The 18,381-nt window shown below is 42.5% G+C and overlaps 1 protein-coding gene across 4 annotated transcripts in view; it reads right to left on the bottom strand.

Moving 5' to 3' along the window:
• Positions 1-462: 462 nt before the first annotated feature.
• Positions 463-18,381, bottom strand: part of KCND2 (potassium voltage-gated channel subfamily D member 2) — a 408,108-nt gene continuing 390,189 nt past the window's right edge. The window contains exons 3-8 of one of the 4 annotated variants that reach the window (XM_024193701.1): positions 17,636-17,734; positions 16,298-16,309; positions 15,585-15,671; positions 13,381-13,440; positions 8,426-8,673; positions 463-905 (exon numbers count right to left, since the gene is read on the bottom strand). In XM_024193701.1, the coding sequence (XP_024049469.1) occupies positions 728-905; positions 8,426-8,673; positions 13,381-13,440; positions 15,585-15,671; positions 16,298-16,309; positions 17,636-17,734 (684 nt within the window). In that variant the 3' untranslated portion in view covers positions 463-727. Of the gene's footprint in view, positions 918-3,529; positions 3,558-8,425; positions 8,674-13,380; positions 13,441-15,584; positions 15,681-16,297; positions 16,310-17,635; positions 17,735-18,381 lie in introns of all 4 variants that reach the window. The other 3 variants (XM_024193705.1, XM_024193703.1, XM_024193702.1) reach the window with 3 other exon arrangements.

Here is an 18,381-nt window from a genome sequence, read left to right on the forward strand (position 1 = left end):
ACTAATGAGTGTTTGAGTAAGAAATACTGCATTTTCCAAAGGTAAGTTATTTGTACAACTACCATGGAACATTAACAATCAGCAGTAAGTGCACAGAAATGCCCCTTTCTACAGTAATATTTTATCATGCCTAATCTGAAAAACAACATAAGTAAACTGAGATCACAGCTCCAAAGAATTTCAGCATGCACTATGGTTGTATTTCTGCCAGTCAGTACAAACATATTTCCTATGAGCATTTTGTTTTCCCCCCTTTTTTTTCTTCTTTTTTTAACAATAGGGAGTTTGTCAACAAGTTCATGGTTTATCAACAGGAAAAAATGACGTTATCAAAATGTTTTTCATTGTTGTTTTGCATTCAGCCGGAACATAATGTCCAAACGTGGGGTATTTTTTGTTTGTTTTGTTTGTTTATTTTTTTTAAAAAGTTCCCATGGTAATAAGAAGCATCAATGGGGGACATTTCATTGTGCTCATATAGTAAGTCAAAATGGTCACAGAAGATTGCGCTGTATAACCGTTCAGACGCTGTGTAGAAACTCTGTTTGGTTGCCTGCTTCACGCGGTACAACACTGAAACCCAAAATGTTTTAATTCTTCTGACCCCCTCAATCTGTGGCTGCGGTAACACTGACCAAGGGGGTATTGTCTTTTCCAGCTCTCTCCTTCTCCAGAACTCTTCTCATTGCTAGAGCTCAGCTGGCAAGTGGTCTTTATTCTAATTGTTTTATAAAGCAGATACTCTGACAATATTTGCACCTGAATATGGGGGAGATTCTGGCCTATTATCCCCTTCGGGTGTGGTCACTGGGGGTGTTGGGATGCTGATTATTGCTGTTGTGACGTAAGGCTGCTCACAGTTTAGTTTAACACACTCTTCCATTTTGGCATTTAAACTGGATCGGCTAAAGGGGGAAAAAAATCAATGATGTAAATGTTTACATTGTTATAAACTTCTCTGCTTATTCAATTCCATTATCCCAGCCAACTAGCTTAAAGTCTGTTTTGTTATCAGGTAGGAGAAACACAGATACACTGCAAACACGGCCTCTGCTCCTTTGGTCATTGAATGTGCAGCATGTAGCCGAGGAAGAAAGATATGTGACTCCTATTAAAATACTTAGCTCTCTTGGTGTTTTTCACAGAAATACAAGACGGAAAGGGACTTCCTGGGTTATTGAGTACAGTCCCTGGCTATCACAGACAACCCCATCATATAAACCTGTTCATAAATTTATCTCCACATGTACAATTATCCAGACACTTTCTTTTTGGTTATTGTAGGTCCATTGTATTATTTTCTTATTTGCAGTTTTGCCAACATTAGGTGGTTCAGTCAGACACAACAAACCAGGAATTGATCTTAACAATCATGAGGTTTTATTCTGAGTTTTAGCTCTCTGGGGCAAAGGCCCCCTTTTTGTGGGTGCATTTCAGGAAAATCTTGAAATGTACAAAAGGAGGCGAGAGATGGGCTGAGTAAATTACAGGATGAATAAAGATTCAACTGCTGAGAAACTCTTGTCTACTATAATTTACCCAAACTCCTAGTCTTCCACAACAGTCTGTGACAGAGAGCAGGAGACCTGGCTGCAGAGAATCCACGGCTGAAAGTGGCAGTAGGACATGATCATAGATCAGTGTGAAGGATGGTGGTTTTGTGGAGCAGCGTTTAAATGGAATGTAAGTGTAGGAAAGTGAGAGGAAGACCTGCACCCCAGTTTTAGGGAGATAGGACACTTTGGACAGGACATTAAGAGGGCCAGCGCCCAAAGAAGCAAAATGAAGCTGACCTGAATTCTAGTTACAAGGCGGTCATTCTTTCCTTACACAAATTCTACCCCTTTAAACAAGGGAGGGAGCAGGTGTCAGACTGTGTGGGGGGGCGCCACTAGGACCCAGAGTGTAGAAAATTGTGTCTGCTGCTGGTGCATATGTATGCTCTCTGCTCTAGATGCACAGAGATGGTGGAGTGCTGTGCTGGAGGAAGGAGGGCACAAGAGACATAACAGGCAGGCAGGAGAAAAGGTGAGAGGGAGTAACAGAAAGCAGCAGGAGCTGCAGAGAGAGAGAGGAGGAGGAGCCTCTTATGTCCCTTTCTAATACCCCAGGAGCCTGGACTGATTAACACCAGCTTCTCAGGGAGCTTCCTGTTTCCTGCTGCTTCCCTGAATCCACTTGAGGAGAACAGGCAGTCAACTGAAGTAGTAGGAGACAGTTAGGCCCTTAAGACGCTGATATCTTCCCTCAGGCCCTGCTACCAGCCTGCTTATTTGTCCCCTTCAACTGAGTGTTGAGAGCCACTATAGCTGGCACAGAACAGCAGTCATGAGTGAAAGAAGAAAATGCCCCTCTGGGGCAGCATTCAGAAAAAGAAAGAAAGCAAAGGAAGCTTTTCTATCTAAGCAGGAAGGAGCTCTCCTGAGATACATAGACACAAATGTTCACGGTGAGACTTCCGGCCCCAGTGAGGATGTGAGTGGTGAGGAGATGCCTGATCTTCCAGTTAGTCAGAGTGCAGGTGACCTGCCAGCTACTGCAGCATCCATATCTCCATCTCAAATGGATGTAACCATGCACATTCCTGAAGAAAAGTGTAGATCAGAGAAGAGTGTGGTGGAGGCACAAGAAACAGCTGCTGCTGAGTTTAGTTCCTTAAGTCTAGATGATCCAGGACTGTGGACCCACTTGAGCAGTAACCTGAGGGACTTCCTTGTACTGCATGGATCACAGCAAGTGAAAAACTTCAAGTTCCCCAAAGACAATGAAAATAGAAGTTTCCATCCAAACATTACTGGCATGAAATCCCCAACGGTGACAAAGTGGAGAGGTCATGGCTTACGTACTCAAAAACCCAGAATGCTGCATACTGTTTTGTTCCAGCCACATTGGGTTCTACAGGAACAAAAGACTGGAAAAATCTGGCTAGAAATCTGGCATGCCATGAGAAGACAGCAAATCATTGACATTGATGATACCACAGGAGCAATAAATTCTAGAAAATGCTCTCTGACAGTCACCATTGCAGGGACATTTTCACTAGGTTCTGTGTTGTTACAAAACACACCATTAAAGTCATTTGTTCCATATGGCTGATGTCAGGTGTGCAGTCTAGAATAACAGAGTAATATCTTGCTGACTTCAGATCTGACACAATCTTCTGTTTGACTTTTGTTGCCAGTAACTGTATGATCTTATTTTGAATTGTTTTTCCAAGGTAGTGGTGTGTGTACATTTCTTGGGTGGTGACGCTTCTTAGATGCTCCTGGACTACAGCATCAAACTCAGCCATCAGCTCTACAATTTTAAGGAAGTTTCCATTGTTTGGCACATACAGCTGATCTGAATTGCCACACAGTGCTAGGTTTTGGGTAGCAAGCATTCTCACAATGGCAATGAGCCTTTTCAGAACATTTTGCCAGTAAAGAGACTCTGATGCAATCTTCTCTTGATGCTGATCATCTATGGTGGCCTTTAATCTTAGTCTCATCTCAAGCTCTTTCCACCTATGGAATACTCTCTGTTGATTTGCTGCCTTCTCATGCCATGCCAGATTTCTAGCCAGATTTTTCCAGTCCTTTGTTCCTGTAGAACCCAATGTGGCTTCTTAAAAAGCTGGAAGATACAGGAATTGCGATAGCTGACATGAGAGGTCAGGGCTATGATAATGGTGCCAACATGAGAGGAAAGAACAGAGGAGTGCAGACACGGATCCGAGAGTTAAACCCTGGAGCTTTTTTTGTCCCATGCAGTTCTTATTCATTGAGCTTGGTGGTCAGTGATACAGCATCAGCTTCTAGTGAGGCTTCTGAATTTTTTAATGTAATTCAAAGCATCTATGTATTTTTCTCTGTGTCAACTCATCGATGGCAAATTTTGAAGCAACATCTGGGAACATCCTCTCTGACACTGAAACCACTGAGTGCCACATGATGGGAAAGTCAAGTGGAGGTGATAAAGCCTATCAAACACCAAATTGGGAAGATAGATGATGCCATAGTTGCCATTATGGAGGATAATGCTACGACAGGAACTGTTCATGGGAGAACAGTGGCAGAGGGAAATGGAATCACCAGAAACATACCCAATTTCAAATTTCTGTGTGGCTTAGTGTTGTGGCATGACATACTGAAATAAATGTTGTAAGCAAGAGACTCCAAGGTGTTGACCTTGATATATCTGGAGCAATGGAACAACTGGACAAAGCAAAGTCATACCTGCAGTCTTACTGGTCAGATGAGGGATTTCTGAAGACTGCACAGAAGTTGGCAGAGGAACTTCACACTAAAGCTATTTTCCCACCCATTCAAGAATACAAGAGTCACCGAAGAAGAAGACATTTTGATTACGAGGCACGGGATAATCCCATAAGAGACCCCAAACAACAATTGAAAGCTGAATTCTTTAACCAGGTGCTAGATTGTGCAATACAGTCAGTTGAAGAACGTTTCATGCAGCTCAAGGAACACAGCAGTATATTTGGGATGTTGTGAGGAGTTTTGGAATATCATACTGTACCTGAAGAAGACCTACACCAGCAATGCAGGGCACTAGAGACAGTGTTGACACATGCTGACATGTACGATATTGATGCGAGTGATTTAGGTGATGAACTGAAAGCCCTTTCAAGATACATTTCAGCAGGATCAACTCCAAAGGCTGTTCTGGAATATATGTGCACAAATAAAATGACCATCCTCTTTCCAAATACTTTTGTTGCTCTGCGCATACTACTAACACTTCCTGCAACAGTTGCCAGTGGAGAACGCAGCTTCTCCAAGCTGAAGTTAATAAAAACACATCTACGCTCCACAATGACACAGGAGAGGCTGGTTGGCCATGCAACCATCTCAATAGAACATGAGCTGGCCCAGACTGTGGATCTTCAGGAAGCAGTTCAAATCTTTGCAACCAAGAAGGCACGGAAAGCACCACTTTGAGTATTCAAACAGATAAAAATGCCAATGTTTACTATGCAGACAAGAAAAGTTACATTTGCTGTTCAGGCATTTGAAAGTTAAGTGTTACTTAAAATTTTTGAACAAGGCATTTTAAGTTGTTAGTTCTCCTTTATTGGGGTAGGTAGCAGAGCAGTACCATGAGAGGAGTAGAACAGGAAGAAGGCAGAATTGAGACCTTTCAAAGTTTTGGCCCAAGCGAGGAGGCATGGGGGCGTCTTTGGAGCTCCCCGCCTCAGGTGCCAAAATGTTGTGGGCCGGCCCTGGGTCACGGTAACTGAAAGTGAACAGGAGGAATCCAGCAAGGTCCCCCATTACCATAGAAATCCTCCATCCCTCACTGACACCCTTCCCGACTTGCCTTCCTATGCTGCCAAAAGAACAGTAGCTTTGTGCCCCCCAAACCTTTACAAACGAGACGCACATTAGGTGTTACCAATAGCGTTACTCTTGCTAGGTGCACTGACCTACCTGCAAGGCCTTGACACCACATTGCCGTTTCATAAAAGACAGACATCAGCAATTTCAAATGTAGTCCTAAAAATAGCCTCGCCTGACTCCCAACCCTATCCACTGGCCTATGCTCACTCCCTACGTATGTCTACACTGTAGTTAGACACCCGTGGCTGGCTCGTGCCAGCTGACACAGGCTGTGGGGCTGTTTCATTGCAGCGTAGATTTCTGGGCTCTGCTGGGGCCCAGACTTGAGGACCCTGTGAGCTGGGAGGATCCCACAGCTCAGGTAGCAATCTGAGCCTGGAAGTCTACACCGCAACAAAAGAGCCCAACAGCCCGAGCCCCATGAGCTTGAGTCAGGTGGCAGGGGCCAGCTACAGGTTTTTCTTTGCAGTGTAGATGGCTGATCTAGTTTGTCACACCAACCCACGGGTGCTGGAAAGACTGCAAAAGTGTGGGGGCCAAGCCCTCCCACCCCCCCACCAGCCCATCCATCCTGGAGCCCCTGGCTCCCCCTCTCCTAATCTTACACTCCCTGCTGGCCTGACCAAGACCCCTGGATGAAGGTGCCATCCCACTGCCTGCATCCAGCCAGTCCCTGGCACCAAGAGGAGCTGCAGTTTTGGCAGGTGAGGGCCCAGCTACTGGCACAACATCGAGTGGGACCTTGGTGTTGGCTGGCCAGCTGGGCCAGGCTGCAGCATGCATCCTCTCAACCAGGTCTTGAAAAGTAAGGGAGGGCAATAGCCCTTTGCACCCCTCCCCCAACCGTCTCTGGTGCCTATGCCCCAACCACTGCCACCTATTATTGCTTCAAGAGGTACAACCAGCAGTGCTTTCATGCTGATGGGCACAATTGTGACTCACCAGCTCTGTGTCTAAGGAAGAGTGGTGAGGGTGGAAGGAAACCAGGTTCAGGTAGGGCAGACGAATGCAAGTTTTCTGCCCTGTCTGGGCGGAGTAGGAGAAGGTGACATTCATTAGCTCAGATGGTGCTTCAACATGGCAGCCAGTAACTGGTCACTTGACTGGAACAATATGGGCCAACTAACAATAGCTAGCTCACAAATATGAATGGTAAGATAGATGATGGGGAAGGACTGGGATGAAGAAATCTGTCCACCTCAGGGACCTCATGCAGAGCAGCTGCAAAGCCACCATTACAGCCCCATGGGATGTAACAACAGCTAGGGTCCTGCACACTTTCTAGCTTAGTGCTCACTAGCTGTGTAGTAGTTGCTCCATTGGGCATGCCTTTAGCCTTCCTCTCCTGTGCTCCATACCCTCCTTTTCCAATCTGCACTGTACTCCCCACCTTAAGCTTTGTGCAAGCCCCTGCTTCCTCCCTTCCCCTTCTTCCACACTAGAAAGTAACAGTTCCAGTGCATTTAGAGCTTTCTTTGTCCACCAAGGAGGTCGGGGTGGGGTGGAGGTATATCTGGGCCACAGTAGAGGGAAAGTGACACCTGGCAAGGTTAAGTGACTTATCTAAAGTTACACAGCAAGTCAGTAACAGAGCAGTCCCTTGCTCTTTGCTCCAGACTTTGTGAGCTACTGAACTATCTGTAATCACATGAGCAGTGACTCACAGTATTTTGTATTCACAATTATCAGTTTAGCCATGCACCTGAGGGTGGGTTCATGTGCACACTGAGCTGCTGGGTGGACTGTATATTTGTTCTTGGGGGACAAGCAGTAAGAGACAGTTAAAATCTAAATTCATTGGATTGTGAGATTTACTCCTATCTGTATATATGTATTGTTGTTTTTAATTCTTCTGTGTTTGTGCTGTGAGGGAAGGGTGTGCTGGAAAGTCACCCAGCAGAAGACAGGTCAGAGCCAGACAGAATTATTCATGAAATACCTAGGCTGTGGATGCTGGTTCCACATATGGTTGCCAGCCCTCCGGGAATTAAAGATTAATCTTTAATTAAATGTTAGGTCATGATTAAACCTCCAGGAATATGTTCCCTTCCACCACCCTTGAGTAATGGCAGAAAAAATTACCTCAGCTGCAAGTCAAGGAGCTTCTGGGTTGCTCATGGCAGTGAATTTCTTACCTGCCAGCTATTCAAAATTTCACTTAAGATCAATCTCTATAGCAACCTGTGCTGAAAATGATGCTTTTTAAATGAAGGTATATTTCAGTTCAACATACAAACACTTTTAAGTCTAGCATGACTTTCCTGGTGTTTTCAAAGACTGTATCCATACACATAAATATCAAAACCAAGTACTTGATACATGAGGGTGCAGAGAAGATAAGGAAATTCTTGCTCCCTAGCCTCTAGAGCTACATTTTTTCTAATTTTCCAATAACTTCCCTAGCCAGCGTTTATAGTTTTCTCATTCATTATATATTTTTAGAGAGGAAGGATGGTCTGAAGACTAGGGAACTGGACTGGGATTCAGGAGATCTCGTTTCAAGTCTCAGCTTTGTCACAAACTTTCTGTGTGAATTTCACAATGTCACAATCTTCTTGTGTCTCTGTACCGCATCTAAGAATAGGAATAATAATACTCTCCCCTTTTTCAGTCTTGTATAATTGAATTGTGCACTCTTCCAGGTAGAGACTGTCTCTTATGTGTTTGTATAAGAGCTGGAACACCTGGGTCCCAATTTCAGCTGGGGTCTCTAGGTGCTATTGCAATACAAATAATAAATATTACAATATTTTTTCTGTGACTTGCATAAGCATTTGCTAAACAAAGACTAAATCCCAATAGCAGTTGGAGGTGCAAAGCCTCTCAGGCTCTGGGCCCATATTATTTACCTTGATCTGCCATTTCAAGACTTGTGTGGCTTAGGAACCCCTACCCAATAAGACTCAAGAAAATAAATGCTCGTTTGAATGGGCAGCCCATTAATACTAAGGAATGCGGCTTACTTATTTTGAATTTGCATCAAATAACACCTTCCCATTTAGACTACAATCTAGATCTCTTCCTTACTGAGCAAAGGTTTGCCATAGCATTGCATCTCAGATTGCTGTTAAAACTAAAATAAATACCTGTTAGATAGAGATGTTCTCTCCACACATCTGATCTGAATGGTACTAAGTTCTTGTATGCTGCCTGGGCGGCTGCCAGTTATATTGGTGTTTGGAATGCGGAAAGTCTTTTTATGTCGTCGTGAGCAACAAGTGCTGGTAACGCCTTGTTGGGAAGAGAGAGAGGGGCTGTCGCTTGAGGATCGATTGACTGTGGATACCTCCATGCAGCTGTCTTCATAGACATGTTCATCCACAAACTCGTGATTCTGGTCCAGAGCAATCAAAAACATGGTAAAAGCACACACACAAAAAGATAGGATTATAATTGAAAACATTCATGATGCTGATTGTCAAAATCCACTGTATTAGGGCCTGCTTAATGGCTTAATTTTACACAACCAGAGTCTGGGAAAATGACAAGGATTGCAATTTTCAACCCATATCAGGATGGGTTGAATATATTAAAAGTGTCAATACAGAGTCAAAATTACCAAACTGTTAACTTCAGTTTTCAAAAAGTTAATGCAAAATTTTTTGTAGGATGGCAAAACATTACTCAGATATTCTTACTAGGGGCTATTGTGTAATCTATAAAAAAAATTTGAAACATTTTCCAGGCTTTTTCAATCCTGTTTATATAAATGCTCTAAATGGGAGTAACAGCATCCATGATTATGTTTAAATATAGTAAAATAATACTGACTTTAATTTTTGACTCAGTCTGTAAAATGTCATCTTAAAATAAAGGTGTGAAATCATGACTTGAAACAATACATTACACAATCCAGGAATAAGCCTGTATTTATCAAAAAGTAAAATGCAACCTTAACTGTAGTGTCCATTGGAAAGAAGCTAAAATAAATACCAAACATTCTCTACAGAGGTTACTATTTCTAGTTATAATAGCTTAATATATCTAAATTAGTTCATAAGACAAAGCCTTTAATTCAGTGAAATAGTATTTATTCACAGGATCTTTGCTTAATCCCAACATAGACAGAAATCCTAAGGCACATCATAGTGGGTGGCCTCTGGAAATTCCAAGTACAGTAATAACCATTGTACTTTGACTCTTCGTATGTGATTATGAAGCTCGACTCACAAAATTGCGACTGCCACAGTTTACCTGCACACTAAGAAGGGTAAACTGGTGGCGTGGTTTTACATTGTAAGAATATATGCCATAGAATTAAGGTAGAATCCCAAAACGAAATGGATAACAGGATGCTGATGCTTATAATCCCATTATTTTGGATTGTTTGAGACAACTTCTGTTTCCACATTCCCAACAGCAGATGCTTTGACACTGAGTTGGGAAACACTGGTTTACACTCCACATAATCCCATTTACTTCAATTGGGTTGGTTCTCTGCATTTCCATTTACTAGGGGCTAGCCTACACTGGAATCGCTCCAGTGGCATAGTTGTACCAATGTAGCTGTGCTGCTGTAGCGCTGCTAGGGCAGATACTCTATGCTGCTGGGAGAGAGCTCTTCCATCGCGATAATTACTCCATTTCCCCGAGCAGCGGTAGCTATGTCATCAGGAGAGCATCTCCCGCTGATAAAACGCTGTCCATACCGGCGCTTAGGTCGTTGTAATTTGTGTCACTCGGGGGGAGGCTTTTCCACACCCCGAGCAACTTAAGTTATACCAAAGTAAGCGCTAGTGTGTACAAGCCCCAGGATAAGGAAAACTATTTCCTTCCCTAAAGAAGGATCTACTAACATGGAATGTCATTCAGATGCCAATAGGTACTCTGTGAATACATTCATGTTGTCCAAAAGAAACATAGCATAAGTAGAAGAAAGTAAGTACATATTCATCAGCAAAGTGAGCACCAGCACAGTAATTTCCTAAGGCAGCTGAATGTTTGGTAGAACTGGAAATAACTTGTTCAGCATGCCATTGCTATTTGCTCTCCCTCATACCTTCCCTGACCCATATAATAGTCAGGTGTCATCTTGTGTGGAAGGAAATGGTGTAGAAGAATAATGATTTCAAGTGACACAAGGAGAAAGAACTGCTTGTGTAACTTCCTTGGAAATTGACTTTACACAGTTAATGTTCATAAACAAGACTTCAAATGCAATTAGCGTCTGGATATGGGACACAGAGAGAAATTACTTAATAACTGTCTTCAAGTTATAGGGGCTTCCAGTATGTTTGCCAAGATCTCTGGTAGTTTTCCAATAGAAAACAGTTTTGTGCTTCCTAAAGCTATTATGGAGCTATCAAACAGAATTCAATCAGCATAGTCTATTAAAGAGTGATGCTGAGTGAACTTTTAATATAGACTGGAGATATTTTGAAATTATATAATGGCTCAAACAAATATATTGAATTATACATGTCAAGTTTCCAGCATATGGGATATATTAATTTACTGTCATACAATGAACTTTGACATATTGGATTTAAAATATGCATTTAGGAATTCAAGCCTAAAATAATTAAAATGTAAGAAGTCCAGATTTCTTCTGTGAGCTGTAAATTAACTGTTAAATATTAGCTGAAAAGATATCCTGTAAAAAATACCTCTCTGAATACAAGTGTTGCCATTACAAAAGTAATTTCAAAGAAGAAAGCTACAGGCCATAACTTGCCATCCACTGCACTTCTCAGAGAAGATGAAAAGAGATGAAAGGCTCAATGGCCTAAAAATGTTGGAAAGAGGGTAGAGGAGCCAAAGTGGCCTCTGTTGGATGCTGAAGAAGTCCTTCTGCATAAACCCCCTTGTAGCTAGTATCCACTGTCTTCAAAGAAGGAAGGGAGGCTTAGAAGGTGTGTGGCTAGTTTTATCTCCACCCTGAATAAACAAACACTCCTCACCCCATAAGATGAATATTCCCAAACTTGCATTTTCTCACTTAACTTTTGGGAAGGCATGATCTGGCCATCTGACTTTATCAATTGATCAGTTACAAATAGAATACATACCCTTGCTCCTAAGCAATTACCTGCGTGTGTTGTGGGTGTGCACATATCTGGGAGGTAGGACTCAACAGCCAAGAAAATTGTTGTATGCAGTGTTATTGTAGCCATATTGGTCCCAGGATATTAGTGAGAGAAGGTGGGTGATTGGACCCACTTCTGTGGGTGAGACAAGCTTTCGAGTTTACACAGAGCTCTTCTTCAGGTCTGGGGGGAAAAAACTCAGTGTTACTGCTAAATACAAGGTTTGAACAGATTGTTTAGCATATCTTTTCAAACCTTGTATTTAGCAGTGACACTGAGTTAGTTTCCCAGTTCTGAAGAAAAGCTTTGTGTAAGCTTGAAAGCTTGTCTGTCTCACCAACAGAAGTTGGTCCAATAAAAGATATTACCTCACCCACCTTATCTCTCAAGAAAATTGTTGAAAAGCAAACAAATATCATGTATATTCCATAAAATAAGATCAGGCTTTTACTATACATTTTTTGAAGAGCCATTGTTAAAAGAGAAAAAAAAAGGATCAAGTTTTCCATTATTAATAACTTGGGGAGATGGAAAAGCTTCTGGGCCTGATTCAAGTCCCATCCAAGTGAATGGGAGTCTTTCTATTCAGTTTTCTGAGAGTTGGACCAGGCCTGTTGCTAAGGTGAAAGTTTGTGAATTCATTTGTAAAGTTCAAGCGGAAAGCAATGTCCAAAGCAGACGTCTATGACTGAGGGCAAGTCTACACTACAGCGCTACGTTGGTGTAGCTGCACTGATGAAGCTATGCTACTGTAGCCCCTCAGGTGAAGATATGCTGTGCCGACGGGAGAGTGCTTTCCTGTCAGCATAATTACTACACCTTGGTGAGAAGCGTACGCTATATCAGCAGGAGAGCATCTCCTGCAAACATAGCGCCGGTGTTGCCAGCGTGAAACTTGGATCGCTTGGGGGAGGGGAGGCTTTTTCACACCCCATAGGGATGTAAGTTAGATCAACTTAGGCTGTAGTATAGACATGCCCATAGTTCTACTATGGTATGCCTCAAAAGTGTTCCAAAAGGATAAAACTGTAGTAGGGGAGATAGGTTGTCAGGCAAGTCCTTTGTAATATACATTTAAAGCCAGACAGTTTGTGCTATACTGTACGTTAAATCAGAAATGAATATTAAAAAAGACAGCATGTAAAAAGCATAAGCACCTGAAAGATGACACATAAGTAACTAAATGACAAACAACAACTGGACCATGTTAATTACAAGGCAATTGAATAAACAGGCTGTGAAAATAAAAATATGAAGTTATACACGTACATAAGTTGTATTTTAATTTAATAACGTGTGTAATGGAGAAATTGTTATTATGCTCTCACTTGAACAGGAGCAATAAAAAAAGCTTCTGCATATACTTTCTGTTTTGAATACAGCAGATGCAGTGCATAAAAGTCCAACATTAAACAATAAAACTAAGACAAAACATCAAAACTTTGTGCTATATGTGCAAACCTCACAGAGAAGTTATACAATGACTAGAAAATGCCACTTGGCAATTTTTCATCTTGAAACTCACCCACATATGTTGTAACATATTACATTTTTGGGGGGAAAATGGACCCCAAATTTTTTTTGGAAACCTTTGATTCATGAAAATCAAATGCATGATTCTCTAACCTTGTGATTCCATGAATATGATGAGCATTGAGCAATGTATGAGGAAAATTTAACATAGTTTGCTAAATTTCCAAATGATGAGACATGATGCCTGTGCACATATAGACAATCTCTGATTTTTTTCTGCTGTAATGCACCTTCATACAATTAGCTTGTAACATGTCAACCACGGAGATGGGCACCAGCCACAAAATTCAGATCCCAATTCTGATTTCTAGCACTTAAAATTTGAGTGTTTGAATCTGGAATTTGGGCCCATCTCTGGTCAACATGATCTAAACTCTTTGTCAGGAAATGGCAAAGTATTGTACATACTGATGGTCACTACCAGATAATTTGTTGGGTGCATCTACATTTGATAAAATCAGAGCTAAATTTGTAAATTGTACCTTAAATGGTGTTGAACAGCTTATTGATAAGATGGGATCATCCACAACATAAGATAAACCCTACATGGCAATATGGTGACAGGAGAGAAAATACAAGGACAAATATAGATTATTTTACCATTTCCCAATGTGAAATTATTACATTTACATAGGTTACACTCAATGTAATTATTCTTCATGTCCTTAGGTTTCTTAGGAAATAATAAACAGGAAATGATGTAAAAACAATAATGATCAGGATAACAGAAATGCCTCTGTGACATTTCTGACCAGAAATATTTTATCTGTGAATGAGACATATGGCTTGTTAATATTCAAAGTCAATATGGCTCATCAGGCAACACACCTTTAAGATAAACAAGGGAGTGGTATGGCTAGCATCATATCCAACCGGTTGGACTTCCCTATCTTCTATGGATCAGGTACCCACTTTGCAGCTGGGTGAACCTCAGGTGATCTCTCAGTGTGAGATCAAGTGAGACTCCAACCCACAACCTACAGGATTGCAGTCAAGCGCCTTAACCACTTGGTGCCCACACCTCATTCTTATTAATATTACTGAAGTGTAATTATGTTTTAATTTAACATTCATGATGGCTGTATAGTTATCCAGATATTAAACAGTAGACACATGCGCTCCATCATCTAGTTTTGACTGCTTGGAAGTTTTTAACCAAAGCAGGTGTGTTTTGGTGGTTGTGAATTATATCAGTTATTCCTGTAAGGGGCTGTCAGAGCTGAGGCTAAACCAGAGGTGGGCAAACTATGGCCTGTGGGCCACATCCAGCCCGCGGGACCCTCCTGCCCGGCCCCTGAGCTCCTGGCCCGGGAGGCTCGCCCCTGGCCCCTCTCCTGCTGTTACCCCTCCCCCACAGCCTCAGTTCACTGCGCCGCCGGCGCAATGCTCTGGGCGGCAGGGCTGTGAGCTCTTGCCAGGCAGCGCAGCTGCAGAGCCGCAGCCTGACCCGGTGCTCTGTGCTGCGCGGTAGCGTGGCTGGCTCCAGCTGTGCGGCACGGATACCTGCCCTGGTGCTCTGGGCGGTGCGGCTGTAGCGCCGCCAGCCACCGGTGCTCCAGGCAGCGCGATAAGGGGGCAAGGAGCGGGGAGGTTGGATAGAGGGCAGGGGAGTTCGGGGTGGTGGTCAGGAGGCGGGGGTGTGGATAGGGGTTGGGGGGGTCAGAGGGAAAACAGGGGGGTTGAATGGGTGCAGGGGTCCCAGGAGGCAGTCAGGAAGGAGAGGGGGGTTGGATGGGGCAGCAGGGGGCAGTCAGGGGCAGGGGTTCTGGGGGCAGTCAAGGAGAAGGGGTGGTTGGATGGGGCAGGAGTCCAGGGGGCAGTCAGAAATTTGAGGGGGGGGTTGATGGGGCGGTGGGGGGCAGTCCGGGGCCTGGGTTCAGGGGTAGTCAGGGGACAGGGAGGGGGTGGATGGGGCAGGGGTCCCGGGGGACCGTCAGGGGACAGGGAACGGGGGGTTGGATGGGGTAGAAGGCCGTCAGGGGGTGAGAAGCGGGGGGGAGGGTCAGATAGGGGGCAGGGGCCGGGCCACACCTGGCTGTTTGGGGAGACACAGCCTCCCCTAACCAGCCCTCCATACCATTTTGGAAACCGATGTGGCTCTCAGGCCAAAAAGTTTGCCCGCCCCTGGGCTAAACGATTCAGTAGCGCTGCACCTGCATCTCAATTCAGAGGATGAAGTTGCAGATTAAGATGGTGAGTACTCTCAACTTGCACTCACTTAAATTGGAGTTGAGTGCTCACATACAGGAAGTGCTCAGCAACTCATAAGATTGAACCTAAGGACCCAGAACTTCAATCCGTGCATTGCCTGAATTGGGAATTTTGCATGGGTAAGGACTGGAGGATGGAATCCCTAGAAACTTTACTGTAGCACAGTGTGTAAATATGCAAATCATAAATTAACTCTTTCTCTTTATAAATATATATAAATCCAGATCCTCAGCTGGAGCCTATTGGGGTGTCCCATTAAGGTTAATGTCCTTATGTCAGTTGAGGATCTGACTTATGATCTTTAAATGTTACTATGTACATTGCATGAAAATAAACTAGAAAATTTCTAAATCAGCCCAATCTATAAAATAGTCTTTGGTCCAGGGTAAGGACTGTAACATGAGGAATTAGGAGAAATAAGCTACTACAAAACCAAAATTAGGTTTACAGGAAGACACTGATTCCATTTTCTTACCGTGGTTTTTTCCAGACAGTGAAGCAGGTGGTGGTGCTGTGTTTCAAAGGAAGAGACAGATTTGCTAAGAAAGTTCTGTTCTTCCTCCTTGTTGGACTGTAAATACATAGAATTCTCTATTATTTTCATTTTTGAACAAAAGTCTCTTAGCCAAATATTTGATGAAAACAGACTTGGGGTGTATACTGCAGTATATCTGCAGTGCTTTATCAGGGCAAAACTACATGATATAAAATAAATCAGTTTGCGCATGATGTCTTTTTTGTTTATTAATCAAAATATTTTCTCTGCTTTCCTTGCAACCCTTCTTGAATGTCTCAAACCTCAGCATTTCCACAGAATCATACAAATGTAGGGCTAGAAGGGGCCTCAAGAGGTCATCAAGTCCAGGTCTGGGCTGTGGTAGGACCAAGTAAACCTAGACTATCCCTGACAGGTGTTTGTCCAATTTGTTCTTAAAAACCTCCAGTGCCGGGGATTCCACAACCATCCTTGGAAGCCTATTCCAGTCCTTAACTACCCTTAGGGTACGTCTACACTTACATCCGGGTCCGGATGTAAGCAATCGATGTTCTGAGTTCGATTTATCGCGTCTGGTTAAGACGCGATAAATCGATCCCGGATCGATCCCGGAAGTGCCCCGGATCGATCCCGGAAGTGCTCGCCGTCGACGCTGGTACTCCATCTCGGCGAGCGGAGTACGCAGCATCGACGGGGGAGCCTTCCTGCCGCGTCTGGACCGTGGTAAATTCGGACTAAGGTACTTCGAATTCAGCTACGTTATTAACGTAGCTGAATTTGCGTACCTTAGTCCGAAGTGGGGGGGTTAGTGTAGACCAGGCCTTAGAAAGTTTTTCCTACTGTCTAACCTAAATCTCCTTTGGTGCAGATTAAGCCCATTACTTCTGTGTTCTATCTTCAGTGGATGTGGTGAACAATTATTCACTGTCCTCTTTATAACAGCCCTTAACATATTTGAAGATTGTTATCAGGTTCCCCTTCAGTCTTCTATTCTCAAGACTAAACATTCCCAGTTTTTAAAACCTTTCCACGTAGCTCAGGCTTGCTAAGCTTTTTGTCATTTTTGTTGCTCTCCTCTAGACTCTCCAATTTATCCACATCATTGATAAAGTGTGGTGCCCGGAACTGGATGGCCTTTTGTGTATAGTTAGAACAATGCAACTTACAGATGTAATCATCATGTTAAGGTGCTGAGTGTAAAATCAGCACACACTTCAATGGTCATAAATCTAACTGATGGTAAAAGATTTTCCCCTGTGTATGGGCCTTTTTAAAAAAAGAAATTGCATATAGTTGTCTTATTTCCTCTTGAGATTGTTTAATAATGCTGAAGAATTTGTGGTATTACCCTTTATACAAAAAAATCATGTCACTGACTAATCCCAAACCACTGAGTTCAGAAAGTGTACAGCAGATGTTACAGACACAGAATGAAGAATTATATAGAAAACATTTCCTGATTTATTAAATGCTTTTATCATTATTCATTAGAGGGCACTAAACTAAATTGGGATGAAAATGGGACTATATCAAATGTCGAAATTAGAGATGGGCATAAAACGTCCTCTAGGTCCCAAGACTCCAAACTTTGGGATGTATAAAATCCAGATTTATATTTAGTTGCTTGAGCACATTTGTAGTTAAAATTTTATTTCTCAGACCATAAAGATCAGATCTAGATCAACATTTTTCCAAAATTTGAGGGTGCCCAGATGCAGGGTCTTGGTTTGGCTCAGAGAGATAGTGATAACTATGGACTTTTTATTTGAACCAAACTTCAGTTTAAGTTTGGGATGTATTTGAATCCAGAGTTTGTGAACCATCCCATCCTCTGTTATTTTATACACTGTCATCCAGTCCTGTAATCTTGCTTAAAACAATAATAGTTCAATTTGTCCTTCTTTAACCTACTTCTATTGATAGTATTACTTATAGAGTCAGATTGACTAGTCCTGATGATAAATAGAATAAACGGCAGCTGTGCTATTATTAAGTAGCTATTCTGGAGCTGGATTACATAAATATATTACCTGGTGAAGCTGGTTATTCAGTAAGCCATTTCGTTTGCTCTGCATGTAAGCATTAGCAGTCCCACTCTTTGCTGCTCGAATTCTAGCAAGTCTGGCTTTCTGTGCAAAGAAGGAGACAAAAAGAAATGGTGGCACTTCTACTTGTATCCATTAGTCTGTTTATAGAAAGCAGCTAATTGGAATCTGCTGTTTATGAATACCAATGTCATAATTGCTAAAGTGATGGTCATTCAGGCAACAAATCAAAAGAGTGTTTTCCCGGTTAAACTGCAAATTAGCTAGCAGCTTTTGTTTCTTTCCATGAATCAGCCAATTGGAACAATGATTTGGATAAATGATTATACATATTCTCATAATATTAGGCGTGTTATATTTTCCTTTTTCTGTGGCAGTGATCATGTCACTTCTATATCTGTCTTGCAGGTCAGGAATGTTGCTTCCATCTCAACCTATGTCATTTCTAATCCTTCCGTTAAAAGTTCCTCAAAAGAAAGGTCAATGGTCCAAGAGAACATAACATTTCAACTGCTATAAGCCACGAAGAACCTCCATAGTTCCTCAGATCATTCTAATTTTCAGAGAAACATATGTATAACAATGAGAGAGAAAGGCGTCAGTATACAGAAAAGCTAAATTCCTGAGTTCCTGATAGCCCTTTCTAAAGCCTTCTACTTGCTGCAAGGCGTTTGTTACATCTTGTTTATGCCTACCTGTATAAAGGTACTTAATACGAATCACCACTTGTC

Source organism: Terrapene carolina, unplaced genomic scaffold (assembly GCF_002925995.2).
Source record: "Terrapene carolina triunguis isolate 2854851 unplaced genomic scaffold, T_m_triunguis-2.0 Scaffold68, whole genome shotgun sequence".
NCBI classification, from domain to species: domain Eukaryota; kingdom Metazoa; phylum Chordata; order Testudines; family Emydidae; genus Terrapene; species Terrapene triunguis.